At 40.7% G+C, this 21,078-nt stretch overlaps 2 protein-coding genes across 2 annotated transcripts; both read left to right on the top strand.

Annotated features, from left to right (window-relative positions):
* Positions 1 to 727: 727 nt before the first annotated feature.
* On the top strand, positions 728 to 5,884 carry LOC144651288 (sulfotransferase 1B1-like). Its single transcript, XM_078511227.1, has 4 exons — positions 728 to 998; positions 4,134 to 4,481; positions 5,099 to 5,193; positions 5,473 to 5,884. Exons 1-4 carry the CDS (start codon positions 818 to 820, stop codon positions 5,752 to 5,754), a joined length of 906 nt encoding a protein of 301 aa, XP_078367353.1. The 5' UTR covers positions 728 to 817; the 3' UTR covers positions 5,755 to 5,884.
* Positions 5,885 to 11,065: 5,181 nt separating this feature from the next.
* Positions 11,066 to 18,379, top strand: LOC144651299 (sulfotransferase 1C4-like). The gene is given in 5 exon segments (XM_078511240.1): positions 11,066 to 11,121; positions 11,123 to 11,220; positions 16,563 to 16,910; positions 17,002 to 17,096; positions 17,518 to 18,379. Coding segments are annotated over 5 exon segments (876 nt in total). The 3' UTR covers positions 17,797 to 18,379.
* The last annotated feature ends 2,699 nt before the right edge of the window (positions 18,380 to 21,078 follow it).

Genomic DNA, 21,078 nt, shown 5'->3' with positions numbered 1-21,078 from the left:
GGATAAAAAGAAAAAAAAACTAGAATATATAGAAAAAAACTTATATTCTAGTTTTTTTCTTTTTATCCACTTTGTTTATTTTTGACCGCTTTAGCCGTCAGGATCAGTTTGCCGTCTATATTTTCCGTTTTAACTTAGTTACTGATCCAGGTCTTCAATAGATCCGGCACCACTCATCGGTTTGTCGCTGTGATATTGCAATATTTTATTATACGGGCTTGCATGTAAACTATTCGCCTGGTTTATAGTTTTGTCAATGGCTCAACACTAATAGAGATTGTTTTCGCGTGCTCACTAATATGACCTCAAGGAGGTCATACAAAAAGAGAATACATACAGTATCCAGTGTAAAATAGAAAATAAAAACAAGTAGAGGTCTCCGCAGATAAGTTAAAAGAAAGCTTCAGAGTCCATCTCCCCCATCGCAACGTGGAAGATAAGCGAAAACTCCTTAACGTCAGGGTAGTGAAACAAACAGTGATTCAAGTCTGGTTTTCAGATCAGTGCGCGACAAACTTGTAGACATCATATATATCAGCGACTCCTAACTTAGTCTCTTACTTTGGCTTGAGGTTTTTAAATTTTATAGAATTTATAAAGTAGCAGGAGCTTACATTTTTCCCCGACCCAGGCCCCGACCACGACCAGTGACTTGATTACGGGGTATTGCGCAATCAAAACATAGTTGCGTGACTAACACAATCAGAATTCAGAAACCACAGAAATTTACATGATGCGCAGTTGCTTAATTAAGTGTTAATCCAGTCTTGCGTTAAACTGTAGTCGTTTGAAGCTGTTTGCAGTGCTTGCAACCATTATGGCAAGTTCTCCCCTCTTTCAAGTAACGGAAGGTGAATGGACATCTGCAAGATTCATTGACGTTCTGGGCGTAAAAATGTCTCCAAATTTCACTTCCGATCCTCAGTTGCTTTGCGACTTTATCTCGGATTTTAAGACGAGACCGGATGATGTTTTCGTGGTCACATACCCCAAGTCAGGTGAGTCAGTATATAGGTGTTAACATTTGAACTCCAGTTATCTTTTGCAGAGTAAAATCACATCGGAGGCAAGACAATCTCGTCCCCAGAGCCTGTGTTCCCCTACCAGCGGGCCGGGCTCACGGCTCTGGAGCCCGGCGCCGGTTCCGGTGGGCGCCTGCCCGGGGCTCGCGCCTCCCGTTCCACTGATTGTCTCGCGTCTCCGGCCGGGCCGGTCGTCCGGCGGTCTCTCTTCCTCGTGCTCGGCGGTCGTCTCCCCTCCCACTTTCGTTCGTCCTCGTGTGCGCCCCCTCCCGGCGGACCTCCCCGGGCGTCGCCTCGGGTGCGGCGGCTGCGGGTCCCGTCCCGGCGCAGACCAGAGGTCGCGGCCTCTGGGGACGGTGGGGCAAGAGTCCTGATCTCTTTGTTGCACATTTCCGTTTTTTCCGAATTCATAGCATGAGTAAAGAACAACAAACAGACCTCTGGCTCATGGACGCCATATTAGCATATTGAAGAACAAAAGAGCAAACAGTTTATACTGGTCTATACTAGCGTAGCTAACAGTTAAAGCGAATATTGTATTTTACTTACCTCATACAAACATGTTAGTATTGTAGCGAAATGCTTAATCCGGCGAGACTCAGTTTTCATGGCGAAATGCGGCGTAACCTCTGTAACTTTGTGGTGTTGCGCAAGCAGTAGTTTATAAATTGTGTTATTGTCCAAGCGTGAGGTCAAGAAGGCTGTATATTGGCCAAGTTCTTTTTTTGCGTTTTCATGGACCGAGGTGAAATCGAGGTCAATAAAAAACGCAAAACAGAACCAGGCCAAGGCTGGATATTGGCCCGCTTCTTTTTTGATGGCTGCAGTCTTGAGCGAACAAGCTTGGTCTATAAAGGAATTACGTACAGTGAGTAGAACCTCGCTAACTCGAACTCTCGAAGGGAAACAAAAAACAGTTCGAGTTTCGAGTTATCAGGGTCGATTGAATATTTAATTTACCAAGTTAATTGTCGATAGTTCACTGATTTTTCAGCACTTTAGTTTGTTTAGTGCAAATTAAATGTATCTCGTCCGAAACTCTAACACGATCATAAATTCTTATGTTAATGTAGCGGTGGGAATTCGTAGGCCACGGCCCCGCGCCGGCGGGCGGGTGCTCCCACCCCGTCTCCGCTCCCCCCTCCCCGCCACTCTCCCCGCTCTGCTGTGGCGCGCCCGGGCGTGGTGCTGTGGTCGCTGTGAAATCGCTTTCATAGTGACCTAGGTCGCTCTCGGCCAGTTTAATTGGTTCTGCACCTCACCTTTGGGTGATCTGGTTCATATGGCGGTCGGCATCCTGGGCGGCTGAAGATCCTCGTCAGGCTTAGTTAGAATAGGATATCTACGGGGGTGCTTGGAAGGTGGCGGCCTCCGGGTTAAGGGGTCGAAACATGAGAGGCACCCTCTGGGGGCTCATCGCAATGCTTCCTCCTCTTGTCTCCTGCGGTCCCGGCGGTCCTGCCTCCCTCTCCGCCGCCAATCGGTGGCGGTTCTCACGCGGGAGGGGTGCGGGGCCCGGGGGCTCCCTTGCCCTCCCCTGGTCGTCCGCCTTCTCCCCCCCCCGCCGTCTCCCTCCCCCCTCCCAGGCTCGGGTTCTCTCCTCCTTGTATCTTTCTTGGGGCCGGCGGTCTCGCTCGCGCCGGGGGGTCACTCCGGCTCGCGGGGGGTCGTTCTCGCATGGTCCACCCCGTCGGGGGCTCCCGGCTCGCGACCTCTTTTTTTCCTCCCTTTCTTTGTCGGGTTTCGACCCCAAACACTCTGTCGTGGGTCGTCGCCTCCCTCCTGGCGGGTCGCGGTCGGCCGATCTTCCTCAATTCGCCCTGTCTGCGTGCGGGGTGTTTCCTCCTCGCGCCTTCCCTGAAACTGGTCTAAGGACTAAAATAGAAGTCACTGAGGCTTCTGGACCAAAACCTACCATTTTTGATTTGGCTTCGCCTTGAAGCGAGCTACGAATTTGCTCCACAATCACTGCTTCCGAATGTAATCCCGCCGACACAGCGCTTTCCACTTCGTAACGCCAAATACGGTAATCTACTCCTTTATGCCGCTGTTCGCCTTCGGAGACCAAGAACGGTGAAAATTGCGGTTGAAATTGAGGCTGAGGTACCTGACGTCGGGGCCACCGACGGACGCACGAGTTTCGCCCACAACAACCCTCTGGCCGGCGCCATATTAGAAGGCTCCAAAGTTTGTGAACTCTTCCTTCATTCTTTGAGGCCGCTTTTGTGCTTTTCCCGTAATTTTGCACTCCTCGTGAGGGCTTCCCAGACTCTTTCCGATTTTAACAACTCGGTCCCTCTCATGCGCATATTTCGTCGCTTGAAAGTTCCATGTGCAAACAAGCTGAAACAACAAACTGCACGAAGCTCGTAATTTTTCCACGGGAACAAAGCTGTCCCTCATCGGGCGCCAATTATGTAGCGGTGGGAATTCGTAGGAAACCACGGTACACAGTTTAAACGGATTTTTTAATCGTTAATCGATTTCCTTGGCTCTACGGTCCTAAATTTCTCTAAACTTTGCTAGGAATGCACTTTCTGACACTGCAGTAGGTTTTTGATGCAATTTCCATGTACAAAGTTTTACTTGGCGTATGCGCATAAGCCAAAATTTGGACTTTGGACCATGATCAAGTGCGGGTATATTGGCCTGTTTTAGCACCAATTTTACACCAAAAACTGTTCACGTTTTTTTCGATTAGCTCTGTCAGAATGCGGTCAATAGTCAAAACGGACAGTCCTGTGGAAAGATCTATCAAAACTCTATAAGTTGCACGTCACAAAAATCTGCTGACGTGTAAATTGGTGACGTCATAAGTGGTTGAATGGCCTTCCCTCCAAATCCCGGAATAATCCGGACTTAGCATATTAAGGGTTAATGCCTTTTTCTGACCTGAGTGTATATTTTCAAATAATTTATAACGGAACCGAAGTCACCCAACCAGTTTAGCTTGAAAGTCATTTTGGGTGATTAGTTACTGTCTGTATTTTAAATTTATATATTGCAGCTTGAGTTTTTGTAATGATCCTAAAGCACAAATAAAAGTTGTTGTTGCTGCTGCTGTTGTTGCATAACTATATGCTAATATTAAATTTATATCATTTTATGTAGGGACCACTTGGGTTCAAGAAATTGTCTGGCAGATATTTAACGAAGGACAAGTCAAAAGCAGCCATATTATGGAGCGAGTTCCATTCCTAGAATTTGCAACCACTACAAGATTTCCTCAACCTGACTACAACACTCTACCAAGCCCTCGGATTTTAAAGACCCACCTTCCTTACCATATTACACCTAAAAGTGCAACTGAAGACACCAAGTGTAAATATATTTACGTTGCTCGCAATCCAAAGGATGTTGCAGTATCATTTTTCAAATTTTCGACAAGCTTGAAGAGCGTTGGAAACGGATATAATGGGCCGTGGGAATTTTATGCCAAGCTATTTATTGAAGGAAATGGTAAGAAAGTTTTCACTGTGACGCCGCGAAAAAATAAATCCAAAACTATTGGCTCAAAAAAATCAAGAATGTTACAGGTTGTAGAAAAGTACTATATAACCTACCTGTCCAAGTCTCAGGTCTGTACGGTATTCTGTACTCGAGTTATACGTCATGATGTTCCACACAAATTTAGAGAGCACAGTATGGAAACGCCATGTTGGAGCACAACCGGTTGGGCTCCAACATGGCGGTCGGAAATCGATGAAAACATCTGGCATTATATTCTGCTCCAAAAAGCGTACAGATCACCCTCATGAATAAGTAAACATTCACACAAATACTTCTCACGTAATCGCAACTGTTCAAATTGTTAAAAATCACAGGATGAGGCATTTTTTAAAAGTAATTCAGCTGGCTAAGAAATTCAAAAGGCTCTATTTTAAAGACGGTGGATGCTATCGAGATAAAAACCTTCAACAAGACATACATTAAGGACGTCTAATAGCCAGTGAAGGATAAAAACTCAGGGATCTTGCGATTTTGGATTTTAGAATTTTGATGACCTCTCGTGAAAACCAAGACATAAAAAGACTCACAAATAAATTCACAGTTATGATCTTTTATGTTTCAAACAGTGGATTTCAACTTCTGGAATGACCATGTTCTAGGATGGTGGAAGCACAAAGATGACCCAAATATCTTGTTTCTCAAATATGAAGATTTACAAAAGGTTTGTTGTAGTGAGGACTGTATTTTGGCCTGTTACAGGCTCTTCTTAAGCAAAAACACTTTCCCGTTCGCTTCGCCCTCCAGGCGAAAAAATCCTGGCCTGACCGTGAGGAACTGCAATAGGCTTTCTGCATTTCAATGCTGTTACCTACCTTCTTGGCTTATTTGTATGTATTCCGAGATTTGACCACAGTCTCAAAGTCACCGGTACCAGCTTAAGAAAACATTTAAAACAGTACTATCTCGATAAACCTGAAAGTAAGGATTCTCTCTCCGCTAGGATCTGCTTTCCCATGTCAAGATGATCGCCAACTTCCTCAACAAGCCGCTGTCAGATGATCTCATCAGTCGCATTGCTGAACAGTGCACTTTCAGTGGAATGAAGAAAAATGCTGCAAGTTACGCAGTAAAGAGCGGCCAAGAGGGCGAATTTTCGCTACTTCGAAAGGGCGTGGTTGGAGACTGGAAGAATTACTTCACTCCAGAGTTGGATGACAGATTTGAGAAGGAAGTGTTGGCAAAATTGAAAGGAAGTGGATTAGAGTTTGATTTTGAGATATAGAAAACATCTAACCAGACAATGAAAAGGGACGTTTATTAGAATCTATAGAAGACATTTACACTACAGTAAAAACCCGCGTGTAAGAACCTAGGGATTTAAGAACCTTCTGGCAGAAATTTACTTTTTTTAATACCCCAAAATATAAGAACCTATTTAGCCAAACAAATCCCAACAGGTTCTTATATGTAGGGCTTAACTATTTAATTTATATTTTTATATATATATATATATATATACAGGGGTCAGTTCAATAAAGAAAATTACACTTGTAGTTTTTACACTTGTAAAAACCGCATGTAAAGTCCGACTTGTTAATACAAGAAATCAATAAAAAAATTTCAAACACCGGAATTTACACGTGTAGCGCGCGTCTTACTACACGTGTACGTTACAACTGTAGCCATGCAGTTGTAAATGACGCCGATTTTGCTTGTTTGCTACAAGTGCAAAGTAATTCAGTGCAAAGTAATTTTACTCGATATTTTGATGGCATGTTGTAAAAAACACAAAAGTTACTGTTTTATAACACAGCTCGTGAAGGAAAATAAAATGATAGTTTTTCTACCCTTATCGTAAACTGTCACAAGAAAGGCCAAACAACGTAACAGACAATGAGAAGGAAGTGCAACACCAAGAAAAGCTAAAGAAGGACCTAGAGAGTCCAAACAATGAATAAGTCAATGCAGATAAAAAAGTCTTGGGGAAGATATATCAAGATGATGATTCATAATGATGAAGTCAAAAAATTCGTGATACTTATTTTGGAGTTGTATCACTTTTTTAAAGTAATTATCACGCCGCTAATTAATAAAAATAATTAGTCCAGAAATGTTGGTGAATCTCCAGCATTGTAAAAAATATTGGAGAGAGGGGGGGCTATTTATCAAACTATAATCATTAACTAACTGGGTCGAAAGCCATCATTGTCTTTCATTCTTTTACCTCTGAAAGTTTTCTCAATTCATTTACACTGTAGCCCCTTAGGGGTCGTCTTATGCATATCATCAGACCGTAAAGTAATGTCATCTTTGTACTTTCTGACAAAATAATGGAGAAATCTCGGTATTCTTTTTAAAGTGTCGTTTAGTCCATTTCCCATCATTGCGACATCGACTCACTCATATTCACAGATCTAAAGAAAATACTGCAATAGCTCCTATCGCCTGCCCTCTTGGCCCTCCCATGCTCTGCAAACACATCTATCTGAAGTCGCGTGAATTTTGACGTCAAGAAGCTGCATTTGCTAAACATTTCGAGGCTTTCGTCTAATTCTGTCTCGTAACAGTTCTTCTACTTTTTCTTCGCTCAAAGACGTCGTGTTTTTCTTCTTTAATAAAGCCGGTAACAACTTGTTTTCGAAGCTTACAAGTGACTTATGACTTGTAAATTGCTCTTGTAGTTTACAAGCGGCGAGTGCGACAAAAACAAGTTGGACTCCTGTAAAAAGTTTTATTGAATTGGCTTAGAAAGAAAGATGTTCTACGTTTCTAAGGCTTTCATTGCTTCATAAAATTTCTGTCTGAATTGGCTTAATTTCAGTTTTTACAGGCATAGCGCCACACCTGAAACTACTAGTCGGACTCTTGTAACTCCAGCTTGAAACGACATTTATTGAACTTGATTTCGCGTGCGCTTATTGTAAAAACAACGGTCCAACGTGTAAATTACAAGTGTCAAAGTTTTATTGAATTGACCCGTCCCCAGTTCTGTATCTTTGATCAATTATTGTTGTTGGACTTCTGGCAACATGGGTACATTAATAAATATTTATAACGAAGAACAGACCAGATTTTATACTATTTTGTGATAATCAACAACAATGTCTACTCTGTAGAAATTAAGAACCTAATACGAGAACCTGTTTTGCCAAACTTTGAAAAAGTAGCTTCTTACACACGGGTTTCTACTGTAGTATACAAACATTTTTCAAAGTTTTTTCAAAAAGGCACAAATTAACCGAGAATCGATATACTTCAGAAGAAAATTAGGACAATGCAAGTTGGGTGTCCATTGTGGTTTCACAGTCCTTATATATGCTTTTTTTAAGTAAATCTGCTGGAAGCTTTTCGACCATAATATTTCCATTGCCCATATATGTTATTTCACTTACCGGTATTTGTAGACCAAACCTCGGTCTAATGGAACTTTAAGTGAGGGAATCGATTTTGATAGCTTAGTGCGTTTCCCATTCAGTAATCCTGTTTTAGGAATTGCCCCTTATAACCTCATCATAACAACTGACCAATGACCTTCAGAGCAACTGACTGTATACTGAACTGGAACAAAATTGGAACGGCTTCCTGTTCCAGATGAGGTTAGTTGTGGTCCTAATAAGTGAAAACCAACGTGATCTTTATCGCAATGGAGTACCAGTTTTGCCGTGTGATAGGAACATAAAGCCATTTAAAAAACGTTTTGGGGGAAACGGCCAAGGGAGTTACAGAGACACAGCTGCAAATTAAGCCTAGTCCCGCGACATGGGGTACTAGGCTTAGCATTTCTCAAACTCATTAATAATTCATCAAATTAAAACAATGAAAATCACAACTGTGAAGGAGGTTTTGATAGCCAGTCTAAAGTAACATAGATCTTTTTTTCTTTATTTGCAATACTCACGTTACAAACAGTACAAAACTTAAATTACAACACAAACAATGCTTACAATACATACAATATAAAAAACGTTTACAATACTACTAGTCCCACCATATTGACTTTACTAACAGTCTTTACTAACAGACCTAAAGGTGTTTCCTAGGCAGCATAAAACTGCAATGCGCTAAAGGACAGTTTTATAAAGCCGTTTTATACTTGAAAAACTATAATACACTACAGAACTGCGACATGTCGCAGTTCTAAATTAACATAGATATTTAAGATTTTATTTCTCCGTTTACTCTGTAATTTTTGTTTCTATTGAGAAGATATATCAAACACTCGAGACAGTGTTTCATCGGCTATCCAAACTGCGCGTCGTATTTTCGACTCTCTTCTCGGTGTGTGGAGGCTGCTGGGAGACTGGACGATCGCTTTTGTATCTCGCTCATTAAAGAGACTATGTCATGGGGATTTCGCAGATTTTTGGTCTAAACTGTTCTGAAATTAGTGGTAGGCAACTTAACCCTAAAAAAGGCTTTATATGAGGATTGGGTTCCTCCCTGCCAGCACCCTTTTGTAATATTATTATTATTATTTTCTCTCTTTTTCAAGTCACTGGTTGGGGATATTACACTACTCCTAGTACACTACTCCTCTGAGCATTGCAAAACTACCTGAATACTAGTTTAGTGTACGCTCCTGCTGTTTATCCATTCTATAAAAATTTAAGGCAAAATAAAAGACTATGTTAGGACTGGCTGTTATTTTGCATGTTAACACGCACACACCCTTTCCTTTTAGTTTCACTGGTTCCAGATCAGCTTGAACATCTCCCCGGCGAAAGGGGTTTTGGGGGGAGGGGGTGGCAGTCTAAAAAAATTTTTGTGAGGGTGAGCGGCGCGCTGCCTGATAGACCTTATCACGGTTTTCGACGCCATCTTGACGAGTAGGCAAACCGGGAAGAAATTGCAGTGTTTATGGGAAAACAACGGCAAATATGTTTTACAAAAATTGAATTCTGGAACACTTATGAATTGTAAAGTTAAGATACTAGGCAAAAGTTTTTTATTCACCGAGTTTGAAGGATGTAGCTGGGCTAGAAAGCGTTCAGTTACGTTTTTTATTTCCCATACATTTGTCTATATTTTTTCCGCATGATTGACCCGGTTCGCGGGAAAAAAATCCTATAGTCTGACCACCGCAAAACTACGCTTGCATATACGGGCTTGCATGTAAACTATTCGCCTGGTTAGGGACGGACCATTATTTTCTTGGAGGGGGGGATGAAAAATTTTCCTCTGCAAACTTTTTTTTTAGTTTATGCACCTCTGCAAACATTTTGTTTCGAAATTCTTACTATTTTTTGTTATACATATCGTGTTTGCAAACAATTTATTTTGTCTTTCCAGGCCCTGCAAACAATTTTTTTCAATATTTTTCATCCCCCCCCCCCTCCAAAAAAATAATGGTCCGTCCCTTAGTTTTTGTCAATGGCTCAACACTAATAGAGATTGTTTTCGCGTGCTCACTAATATGACCTCAAGGAGGTCATACAAAGAGAGAATACATACAGTCTCCAATGTGAAATAGAAAACGAAAACAAGCAGAGGTCTCCGCAGAACAGTTGAAGAAGAAAGCTTCGGATGCCCCCCCCCCCCCCACTAAATTATTGGAGAGTCCCTCTACCCCATCGAACAGGGAGGATAAGCGAAAACTCCTTAACGTCAGGGGTGCGCAAGAGTTCTGTTACTGTCAGCATGGCCGTAAGCCCAGGGGGGGGGGGGGGTACTCCGACTTGTAAATGACGGGGATGATCGAATGAAGGCAAAACTCAGGACCCAAAAAAAATCCCTAAGTCTTCCGACATTACCCAAAAAAATCCCTGGACCAAAAATAACCCCCAAAAAATCCCTTGTCAAATTACCCCTAAATTGCCAGGAGGGGCAATAACGCTGAGTTTGATTATTCATCATACCATAAATACGCTAAGGCAGCGCCAAGGCACTTTAGTTCGTTTTTAATACCCAAAAAAATCCCCTATTTGAATCAAGTCACCCAAAAAAATATTCGCCAATCTTCCAACCCAAAAAAAATCCCGGAATCGAAAATTTCAAACCCAAAAAAAATCTTTCGATCATCCCCGTCATTTACAAGCCGGAGTACCCCCCTGGGGACGTAAGACTCAGCGCAAGTGTTTAATTCCGATTTAAAGGGTAGTGAAACAAACAGTGATTCAAGTCTGGTTTTCAGATCAGTGCGCGACAAACTTGAAAGATAAGACATCATATTCTTGGTTTGCAACCACGTGACAAGGCGGCCATGTTGGATGACAAAACAATAAAACATGTTTTTGCGGAATTTGCATAATAAAAAAGTTTAGTTCCCAACGGAGGAGAACGCTTCGTTCCTCTCATCCAACATGGCTCTGTGACGTCAGCTGCAAACCAGCAATATATCAGCTACTCCTAACTTAGTCTCTTACTTTGACTTGAGGTATATTTTTATAGAATTTATAAAGTAGTAGTATCCCTGACCACGACCAGTGACTTGACTGCGGGCTATTGCGCAATCAAAACATAGTTGCGTGACTAACACAATCAGAATTCAGAAACCACAGAAATTTACATGATGCGCAGTTGCTTAATTGCGTGTTAATCCAGTCTTGCGTCTAAACTGTATTCGTTTGAAGCTGTTTGTAGTGCTTGCAACCATTATGGCAAGTTCTCCCGTCTTTCAAATAACGGAAGGTGAATGGACATCTGCAAATTTCTCCAAATTTCACTCTCGATCCTCAGTTGCTGTGCAACTTTATCTCAAATTTTCAGACGAGGCCGGATGACGTTTTCGTGGTCACATACCCCAAGTCAGGTGAGTCAGTATAAAGATGTTAACATTTGAACTCCAGTTATCTTTTGCAGAGTAAAATCACATCGGAGACAAGGATCCTGATCTCTTAGTTACACATTTCCGTTTTTCCGAATTCATACTCATGAGTAAAGAACAACAAACAGACCTCTGGCTCATGGACGCCATATTAGCATATTGAAGAACAAAAGAGCAAACAGTTTATACTGGTCTATACTAGCGAAGCTAACAGTTAAAGCGAATATTGTATTTTACTTACCTCATTGTAGCGAAATGCTTAATCCGGCGAGACTTTTTTATGGCGAAATGCGGCGTAACCTCTGTAACTTTGTGGTGTTGCGCAAGCAGTAGTTTATAAATCATTGTGTCTAGATACCCGGCAGCCGGGAAGTGTTTTCAAAATACTACATACCCGGCAGTCTGAAATTATTCTAGAATTTCCACGGAAAAACCAATCCAATCCTCCTCAAAACTATAGATCTTTGCTTAGAAATGCCAAGCGATTACAATTATAGTTTTGGCTTTGTGTTTGAGGAAATTTTGGAGCTTGGGCATACTACAAAATCTCGATTCTTCGACACTTAGAAAAAATTCGTACTCTGACTCCGGTGTCAACTCTTATAGAATAATTTCTACAAAAACTGAAGTTGAAACCCTGCGAGAGTATTCGATATTTGCTGAGAAATGCGAAGCGATTCTAAATAATGTTTTGCTTTTGTTGTGGACGAATTCTCTTGGCTTCGGCGTACTATAAAATCCTCGACTCACGGGCACGGTTGATCAAAAGACTAGATACCCGGCAGTCAAAAATTCTTGAATAATCAATACATTCAATATCCACAAAAATGATCATTGAAACCTAGCTCCCGAGAGTATTTCAGTATTTCAATTTTCGGTCGGAAATACCAAGCGAGTTTTTACAATGTCAGTTTGGTTTTGCACAAATTGTACGAACTTTATGTGACTCACGGGCACGATTTTTCAAAGACTACATACCCGGCAGTCAAAAATGCTTCCCGTTTTTCTATCAAAATTTCCATTTGAACCTGCTGAGATGTCGGTGTAGAAATACCAAGCGATTTTCCAACTTAAGGCTTCGTCGCTTCCAACGCTAAGCCGTTTAGCCCACAGAAGAACTTCGTCGCTTCCAACGCTGAGTTCGTTTTGGCGCGAAAACCAACACCACGTGCCACCTTTGTCACGCCACTAAAGTGTCACACCGGAAGTTACATCGGTGGCGGACTTTCGTCACCGAACGCTCAAGCGTTTTGTAGCTATTTTGTACTACTTTGCCGAGGCAATTGTTGAGGCCTTAAGTTGGAAAATCGCTTGGTATTTCTACACCGACATCTCAGCAGGTTCAAATGGAAATTTTGATGGAAAAACGGGAAGCATTTTTGACTGCCGGGTATGTAGTCTTTGAAAAATCGTGCCCGTGAGTCACATAAAGTTCGTACAATTTGTGCAAAACCAAACTGACATTGTAAAAATAGGGCCCCAATGGGTCCATGTGTTTTGCTGCTAGAGCAAAGTCTTAGGGAACATGTTGATGAAAGACAAGTGAGTCGAGATTGAAATCCAACGTCTTTTATTGTCTGTCACTTGTGTGCAGGTTAATAATTGCACTATATTGTAGTCACTTTGTGTTAATTCAATCCTGATAATTTTACTGATCAATGTTATGTTGAAATCAAAGACAGCAAACATAATTTAATTACTAGTAAGTTAACGTAATGTCTGACATGATTGTCTCTTTGATAAAAAACAGTAACTCTTAACATTATAAAAAAATCTCAATGAACTCAATGTGATTCTTTTAGTGGCGTTATCTCACTGGTTACCGTTAGTTGTATTTGGAATCATTGTCACAATGGTAGCGTTTTAACAACAACGAAAAAGACAGAATCTATTGACCTTATAAGAACTCAATGTGATATATTTATTAGTGACAAGACAGTGGTTCTTTAACCACTTTCACCCAAATTAAACACTGGAACAACTAACTCTTAACAAACTTGTTGTGTCACCCTGAGTTAAATATGCAAAATTCAGAAATTATAAATAATCGCACGCGCACCGGCGTACAACAACAGAAAGACGGCGTTGAACGTAACGCAAAGTTCATTTTGAAAGCGAAAGTTTACAAATAATTATTATCATTCGTCAGTCATCCCTTCACGCATGAACACTCGTCGAATTTCAGTGTCTTCACAACAAGATCGGAAGATCGATAAGGACCAATTTTTGATTCTGCGAAAGTTCGTTTTCTTAAAGTTTTAGAAATTTGTGAAGTTGGAGGATTCACTGAGGACTGCGTAGCCGAAGATGCAGTGGCTCGCTGGACATCAAATTCTATTTTTCACGGCGTTTAATTAATCTTCACAAAATAAACATGTGGCGCGAGCGCGTCTGGCAGTCAAAAATTCATTTTTCAAAAAACTTTCCCTTTCCAGCTATTTTAGCGGGGCTTATACTATAGTACCTACCTGTCAGTCGTAGAAAAGCTGAAATTTAAGGATGAACTGTTTATTAAATGAAGACCGTATTATTTTTTAATAACTAGTAAACAAACTGGTCGCCACGCATTTAAACACGAACTGACGAATGTTGCATCTGATGCAGTGAATCTGGTGAATGAGAACTTCCTTTAATATTTCTTTGTTTTCGACGGTGTGCACCACTGAATAAGTTTCTTTCCCATTGTGATGTTACTAGTATTAATTCGTTTCTAGCTGTCTTTTATATAGCTCGAATACAGCTACAATTAGCGGTGCAGCCTACATGGTATATTCCTTTCCAGCTGTCTTTGCGTGACAAGTTACACGTTCATACATTTTATTTTAAAATATGAAGTTCAGAGTTAATACAGTACTAGTATGCTGTAGACAGTGTAGACAAGGTGAGGGTAAGTTTATTTTCAAAGCGAAAGTTTACAAACTGTGCACTAACCGGTCCTTTGGAGAAAATATTTATGACCTTCGGCGAGGTTCCAAGTCTTCGCTCTTTTCGTAAATGATGAAAACTGCAGAATAATTTTCTCATAAAACTGGAGTGGTCGCGCCACAGTTTGTTTTCTTTCCCAATGCGATATACTTTTAAATCGGTTTTCTGTTTTCCAACGTGTCCAACGTGGTTTGCGTTCGAATACTTTGGCCCGTAACTTCGAATGCGATCAGCGCTACGGTTCATTGGTTTCGATTTTGTTTGTTCATGGATTTGATTGACATCGGTAGTTCAGATTTCTCCTCTGTTACGGCACTTACACCTTACGGCACAAACTTCAGCTCTCAATGTGTTTTGCTTGCAGCCATTGCGGCTGCAGCAAAACACAAAAACTCGCTTGGTATTTCCGACCGAAAATTGAAATACTGAAATACTCTCGGGAGCTAGGTTTCAATGATCATTTTTGTGGATATTGAATGTATTGATTATTCAAGAATTTTTGACTGCCGGGTATCTAGTCTTTTGAACAACCGTGCCCGTGAGTCGAGGATTTTATAGTACGCCGAAGCCAAGAGAATTCGTCCACAACAAAAGCAAAACATTATTTAGAATCGCTTCGCATTTCTCAGCAAATATCGAATACTCTCGCAGGGTTTCAACTTCAGTTTTTGTAGAAATTATTCTATAAGAGTTGACACCGGAGTCAGAGTACGAATTTTTTCTAAGTGTCGAAGAATCAAGATTTTGTAGTATGCCCAAGCTCCAAAATTTCCTCAAACACAAAGCCAAAACTATAATTGTAATCGCTTGGCATTTCTAAGCAAAGATCTATAGTTTTGAGGAGGATTGGATTGGTTTTTCCGTGGAAATTCTAGAATAATTTCAGACTGCCGGGTATGTAGTATTTTGAAAACACTTCCCGGCTGCCGGGTATCTAGACACAATGTTTATAAATTGCGTTGATTGACCAAGCGTGAGGTCAAGAAGGCTGTATATTGGCCAAGTTCTTTTTCTGCGTTTTTATGGACCGAGATGAGGTCGAGGTCAATAAAAACGCAAAAAAGAACCGGGCCAATATTCAGCCATTTTGACCCCCAGGGTCTTGACCGAACAAGGTTGGACAATAAAGGAATTATTATATGGCCAAAAAAGAACTTTTCTTGCGGGATCGACGCGGGAAATACTGAGAGGGCATCTTGCCCGCTCGGGTAGCCCTTCAGAATGTAGGATTCGCTTCATCTTGCCCGCTCGCGGATTCAGCCAAACAACGAAGCCTCTTTACTATGCTTACGCAGACGCTTAGATTGGCGTCGTAAGAAGATTGCGTGACGCGAGAGCAGCGTGGCCGAGTTTTCCCAAGTTTTACTCCTTGTTTGCCTCCTGTCAGTCGGGATTTTTAACCATGTTATGTTCTTTTGTGGAACCATGGTATAACGAGCACTTCAATAAGGTCCTTTATTTATTATACGGCCGTGTCTCAAAAGGACTGGGAACTATCGAATTCACGAATTTGACTGGCTAAAATCGATATTTGTGGAGGCAGCGTGGCCGAGTGGTTAGAGCGCCGGACTTAAAATCCGGAGGTCGCGGGTTCAAGTCCTGTTCTGGCATCTAGCTGGATTTGTCCTTGGTCACCCGAGTTCAACTCGTCGGTTACGCTTGTAAATAGCCAACTGGTCTGCCGTCTTCTGGTCAGCACCTGAGGTTTAAAAATGCTTTTTTGCGCAAACAAATATTGATTTTCTTGTCAATATTTAGATTTTTCTATTGCCTTGACTTGATCTAGTCCACAGTGAAACAAAAACAGCAAAAATCAACATTCCTGGCTAATAGTTATATTGCCAGGACTGTCCATTGTATGGTCAGACAAATCACGTGACATACGAATGATGTCAGTACGGAAATGACGTCATAATATCGATATCGAGAAAAAAGCAAATATCGTATCGATATCGTATCGTTTTGAAAAACCTGTATCGGCCCATCCTTAGAAAGTACATGAAATTCACTGCGCATCCGAGATCTTCCATTTGCGCATAACCACAATTCCTTGCGCCTTTGATCTTACCGCCGACCACAATTCGTTGCGTTTCGGAAGAAAAGTGATTGAATTCCCCTATAATGTGATTTTTTGCCGATTAGAGATCTGCCTTGTTCATTCAATTCAGGCTCACTCACTGCGGGAGCAATTAACGCCTTTTTCTGACCTGAGTGTATATTTTCAATTAATCTATAATGGAAGTCATCCAACCAGTTTAGCTTGAAAGTCATTTTGGGTGAACAGTTACGGTCTATTTTAAATTTATATATTGCGACTTGAGTTTCTGTAATCCTAAAGTACAAATATAATTTGTTGTTGTTGCTGCTGTTGTTGCGTACTAATTTCACATCATTTTATTTAGGGACAACTTGGGTTCAAGAAATTGTCTGGCAGATATTTAACGAAGGACAAGTCAAAAGCAGCCATTTTATGCAGCGTGTTCCATTCCTAGAATTTGCAACAACTACATTATTGCCTCAACCTGACTTCAACACTCTGCCAAGCCCTCGCATTTTGAAGACCCACCTTCCTTACCATATTACACCTAAAAGTGCAACTGAAGACACCAAGTGTAAATATATTTACGTCGCTCGCAATCCAAAGGATGTTGCAGTATCATTTTTCAAATTTTCGACAAAATTGAAGAGCTTTGGAAATGGATTTAATGGGCCATGGGAATTTTATGCCAAGTTATTTATTGAAGGAAATGGTAAGTTTGGTAACCAATTCAGGTCCAAGACTCTACTTCATAAAAAGACTCACAAATAAATTCACAGTTATGATCTTTTTATTTCAAACAGTGACTTTCAACCTCTGGAATGACCATGTTCTGGGATGGTGGAAGCACAAAGATGACCCCAATGTCTTGTTTCTCAAATATGAAGATTTGCAAAAGGTTTGTTGTAGTGAGGACTGTATTTTGGCCTGTTACGGGCTCTTCTTATGCAAAAAACACTTTCCCGTTCGCTTCGCACTCCAAGCGAAAAATCTTGGCCTGACCGTGAGAACCTGAACCTGGAACAGGCTTTCTGCATTTCAATGCTGTTACCTACCTTCTTGGCTTATTTATATGTATTCCGAGATTTGACCACAGTCTCAAAGTCACCAGTACCAGCTTCTATATTTTAAGAAAACATTGAAAACAGACTTAGAATTCAAACCTCTATTACTATTCTATTGCCACTTAATATGTCCGGCCAATAAAAACACCGAGTCAATTATAGAATCGAATCGGTATTTCACTTTGAAAAATAACTCGAAATATATATATGGTACTATCTAGATATACCTGAAAGTAAGGATTCTCTCTCCGCTAGGATCTGCTTTCCCATGTCAGAATGATTGCAAACTTCCTCAACAAGCCGCTGTCAGATGATCTCATCAGTCGCATTGCTGAACAGTGCACTTTCAGTGGAATGAAGGAAAATGATGCCAGTTACACATCAAAGACCGAAGAAGGCGAAATTTCGCAACTTCGAAAGGGCGTGGTGGGAGACTGGAAGAATCACTTCACTCCAGAGTTGAATGAGAGATTTGAGAAGGAAGTGTTGGCAAAATTAAAAGGAAGTGGATTAGAATTTGATTTTGAGATATGAGAATCTAACAAGGCAATGAAAAGGGACGTTTATTAGAATCTATAGAAGACGTTTACACTAGTATACAAACGTTTTTCATTTTTTTCAAACATTTTTTTAAAGTTTTTGAAAACGGCACATAAATTAAAGGGACATGGTCAGCGTTCTTACCGCGCTGACCTGGACACTAGTTTTCACGTTTTGAAAAAAGACCACTGTGGACTTTTTTCAAAACAAACCTTCAGAAACCTGCTTCAATCTTCTCAGTGTTTCACTAAATGGGAAAATTTAGAAGAAAAAAAAAACATTGAGAAGATTGAAGCAGATTTCTGAAGGTTCTCTACGCGTATTTTGATTTCGGGTTAAAAAGTAAAGTCTGTCTCCGAGCCATGAGGCCCATACAGCCGGAGCTTCCCCCTGGATGGGATGCTAGTCCATCGCAGGGTTACCCCCCAGCAGTAAATTCGCCGGTACCCATTTATACACCTGGGTGGAGAGAGGCACTATGAGAGTAAAGTGTCTTGCCCAAGAACACAACGCAGCGCCTCGGCCAGGCCTCGAACCCGGGCCGTTCGACTCGGAGTCGAGCGCGCTAACCATTAGGCCACCGTTTTCAAAACGTGAACGCTGACCATGTCCCTTTAACCGAGAATCGGTATACTTCAGAAGAAAATTAGGACACATTGGGTGTCCATTATATTGTGGTTTCACAGCCTCATATATGTTTTTTTGGTAAATCTGCTGGAAGCTTTTTGATCATAATATGTCCATTGCCCATATATGTTATTTTATTTGTTTGTGAACCAAGCCTTGGTCTAATGGAACGTTTTGTGTATCGCTCATTAAACGTTCTTCTGAGTAACTGAGTCCACTTGATGTTCGGAAAATTAAGTATATTGTAAGAAAAAATTTGACATTTGTCAACTTTTTAAAGCGAAAATAAATACCCGCGGGCCACCTTAACTTTTACGATTGCAAGAAAAGGCGACAATGCGAAATTGAAAAAAATAATAATAATTACGCGAAAAAAATACCCTGCTGTCAAACTCTTTTATTATCGGCAACGTCAGTTGATATGGTTAGCAAGCGTATATGTTAACCTGTTTTTCTAAGTTTTGTTTTGTTAAAGTTCTGTTCAATATCGTGAAAAAACGGTTTTTGTGTTTTGCTGCAGCCGCAATGGCTGCAGCAAAACACATTGAGAGCTGAAGTTTGTGCCGTAAGGTGTAAGGTGTAAGTGCCGTAAGGTGTAAGTGTCGTAACAGAGGAGAAATCTGAACTACCGATGTCAATCAAATCCATGAACAAACAAAATCGAAACCAATGAACCGTAGCGCTGATCGCATTCGAAGTTACGGGCCAAAGTATTCGAACGCAAACCACGTTGGACACGTTGGAAAACAGAAAACCGATTTAAAAGTATATCGCATTGGGAAAGAAAACAAACTGTGGCGCGACCACTCCAGTTTTATGAGAAAATTATTCTGCAGTTTTCATCATTTACGAAAAGAGCGAAGACTTGGAACCTCGCCGAAGGTCATAAATATTTTCTCCAAAGGACCGGTTAGTGCACAGTTTGTAAACTTTCGCTTTGAAAATAAACTTACCCTCACCTTGTCTACACTGTCTACAGCATACTAGTACTGTATTAACTCTGAACTTCATATTTTAAAATAAAATGTATGAACGTGTAACTTGTCACGCAAAGACAGCTGGAAAGGAATATACCATGCTGGTAGGCTGCACCGCTAATTGTAGCTGTATTCGAGCTATATAAAAGACAGCTAGAAACGAATTAATACTAGTAACATCACAATGGGAAAGAAACTTATTCAGTGGTTCACACCGTCGAAAACAAAGAAATATTAAAGGAAGTTCTCATTCACCAGATTCACTGCATCAGATGCAACATTCGTCAGTTCGTGTTTAAATGCGTGGCGACCAGTTTGTTTACTAGTTATTAAAAAATAATACGGTCTTCATTTAATAAACAGTTCATCCTTAAATTTCAGCTTTTCTACGACTGACAGGTAGGTACTATAGTATAAGCCCCGCTAAAATAGCTGGAAAGGGAAAGTTTTTTGAAAAATGAATTTTTGACTGCCAGACGCGCTGGCGCCACATGTTTATTTTGTGAAGATTAATTAAACGCCGTGAAAAATAGAATTTGATGTCCAGCGAGCCACTGCATCTTCGGCTACGCAGTCCTCAGTGAATCCTCCAACTTCACAAATTTCTAAAACTTTAAGAAAACGAACTTTCGCAGAATCAAAAATTGGTCCTTATCGATCTTCCGATCTTGTTGTGAAGACACTGAAATTCGACGAGTGTTCATGCGTGAAGGGATGACTGACGAATGATAATAATTATTTGTAAACTTTCGCTTTCAAAATGAACTTTGCGTTACGTTCAACGCCGTCTTTCTGTTGTTGTACGCCGGTGCGCGTGCGATTATTTATAATTTCTGAATTTTGCATATTTAACTCAGTAATTATGAGCCGGTTTCCGTGTAACAGGAGAATGGAGAAATCGGAACCAATCAAAGCGAAGAACTTACTAGTACTAAATCACATTGAGTTCATTGAGATTTTTTTATAATGTTAAGAGTTACTGTTTTTTATCAAAGAGACAATCATGTCAGACATTACGTTAACTTACTAGTAATTAAATTATGTTTGCTGTCTTTGATTTCAACATAACATTGATCAGTAAAATTATCAGGATTGAATTAACACAAAGTGACTACAATATAGTGCAATTATTAACCTGCACACAAGTGACAGACAATAAAAGACGTTGGATTTCAATCTCGACTCACTTGTCTTTCATCAACATGTTCCCTAAGACTTTGCTCTAGCAGCAAAACACATGGACCCATTGGGGCCCTATTTTTTTTTAAACTGCCGTTTAACGTGATTTTTCTGCGAAATCTCTTGTGGCATTAGGGAGGAAAAGAAACAAGTTTTTCCCACTTTCGTTTTTTTTTTGCCAGGAATTTTCCAATGTGAGCTGCATCTTCAGTTCTTAACTGAAAATAGCCGTCGAAGATTATCGACTGTCTACATTAAGAACTAAAATACTGCCCAGGCAAGTAAATCAAGTATTTTTAGTTCGTCTGGTTACGGAGGAAAGACAGATTTAACCGAATTAAACACCCCAGGCGGTATACCTACCTGTTTTCTTCGAAATAACCCACGCGAGTATCACGCGAGTAACACGCTCATTTCACGCGAGTACTTGTAACCAACGCGACAATACAAACCACTCAAGCGTTCTAACAGAAAGGAAATTCGTAAAATGTTT

This window comes from Oculina patagonica, chromosome 4 (assembly GCF_052425735.1).
Source record: "Oculina patagonica isolate OP01 chromosome 4, crgOcupat, whole genome shotgun sequence".
In the NCBI taxonomy this organism is placed as follows: Eukaryota; Metazoa; Cnidaria; class Anthozoa; order Scleractinia; family Oculinidae; genus Oculina; species Oculina patagonica.
This window is presented reverse-complemented; position numbering and strand designations above follow the sequence as displayed.

Excerpts from the sequence above, each read along its gene's own strand:
- LOC144651288 (XM_078511227.1), top strand. The coding sequence starts at position 818 with ATGGCAAGTTCTCCCCTCTTTCAAGTAACGGAAGGTGAATGGACATCT. Across the intron at positions 4,482-5,098 it reads GCTATTTATTGAAGGAAATG|TGGATTTCAACTTCTGGAAT; the intron begins GTAAGAAAGTTT and ends TGTTTCAAACAG. Across the intron at positions 5,194-5,472 it reads AATATGAAGATTTACAAAAG|GATCTGCTTTCCCATGTCAA; the intron begins GTTTGTTGTAGT and ends TCTCTCCGCTAG.